The sequence below is a fragment of the Sphaeroforma arctica genome, assembly GCF_001186125.1.
Source record: "Sphaeroforma arctica JP610 unplaced genomic scaffold supercont1.8945, whole genome shotgun sequence".
In the NCBI taxonomy this organism is placed as follows: domain Eukaryota; class Ichthyosporea; order Ichthyophonida; genus Sphaeroforma; species Sphaeroforma arctica.
In genome coordinates, this window is record NW_014031613.1 from 1 (window position 1) to 1,156 (window position 1,156).

General features: G+C 36.9%; 1 protein-coding gene across 1 annotated transcript; it reads right to left on the reverse strand.

Moving 5' to 3' along the window:
- Positions 1–56: 56 nt before the first annotated feature.
- SARC_16805 (hypothetical protein) lies at positions 57–458 on the reverse strand (the record flags this gene model as incomplete). The annotated part of the gene is made up of 1 exon (XM_014289089.1): positions 57–458. A coding segment is annotated over one exon (402 nt), but the record flags the coding sequence as incomplete, so codon positions are not given.
- Between the last annotated feature and the right edge of the window lie 698 nt (positions 459–1,156).

Below are 1,156 nucleotides of genomic sequence, written 5' to 3' on the forward strand. Positions count from 1 at the left end.
ATATACACACACACATATATATATATATATATATATATTCCTCCCCCCATACCTACCTTCTCCATGATATCTCTCACATGCGTGTCCCTTCGCTCTGCCTCCTGCTTGATTGCCTGTCGTATCTTCCGTTCCCCCAGGGCATCCCACAGCCGCCAAAGGTCCTGGAAGATCTTGTGCATGGTCATATGAAGCTGTGGCAAATCCGCAAACGTCCGCTTAAGCGCCAACAAGGCCACATACTCGTAGGCTTCCTTCTTGCTCACACACGGACCGTGCCAGCTGACACCGTCACTCCCCATGGCTACACTGACCTTCTCGGTCTTCTTCCCCACTTTACAGTCAAAGGTTACTAAAGCGTAGTTGTGTGCTATGTGTTCTGGTACAAACATGTACTCGCCGTGGTCCAAGAGAGCGTTGGCTTTGGCCCGGGCGGCGGCGTGTGCCTCGGCAGCTGCCATGCGTTTCTGTGTGTGCACAAATGGGGTGTTGAAAGGTAAGGGTTATATGTCAGTAAAACCCCAAGACCCTATAAAACAGATTGATGCGTATGATTCATCTTGTCTGTGTTATGAATACAATAGGGTGTACGTGGGTGTACATACATGCACTCTCTGTGGTCGAGGAGTGAATAGCCGAACTTTAATAGCGATAATACTAGATAACATAGAAACAAGAATGGTCATAATAATAAAAATAGTAATAAAACTGGTTATAATAGCAATATTAGGAATTACAATAATAATAATATAAGTACTAGTGATGATACGAAAAATAATGATATATTAGTACTAGTAATAATGCTAGATAATATAGAAACAAGAATGATCACAATTACAACAATAATAATAACACTAGGTATAATAGTAATATTAGTAATTACAATAATAATAATATAACTACGAGTGATGATACAAATGATAATACTATATTAGTAATAGTAATGATACTAACTATGCTATAATAGAACAAAAAAAGTACTATTTACAATAAAATATTTAATAACCAATAATAATTATAATAACAATAACACCTAGAACAGAAATTTTAAGAATAACAATAGCAATAGTAACGATACTAGCTATAATAGCAAAAAATGATCATAGCACTGGTTGTATTAGAAAAAAATGATAATAGTAATCAGAACAGTAGTTTCAAA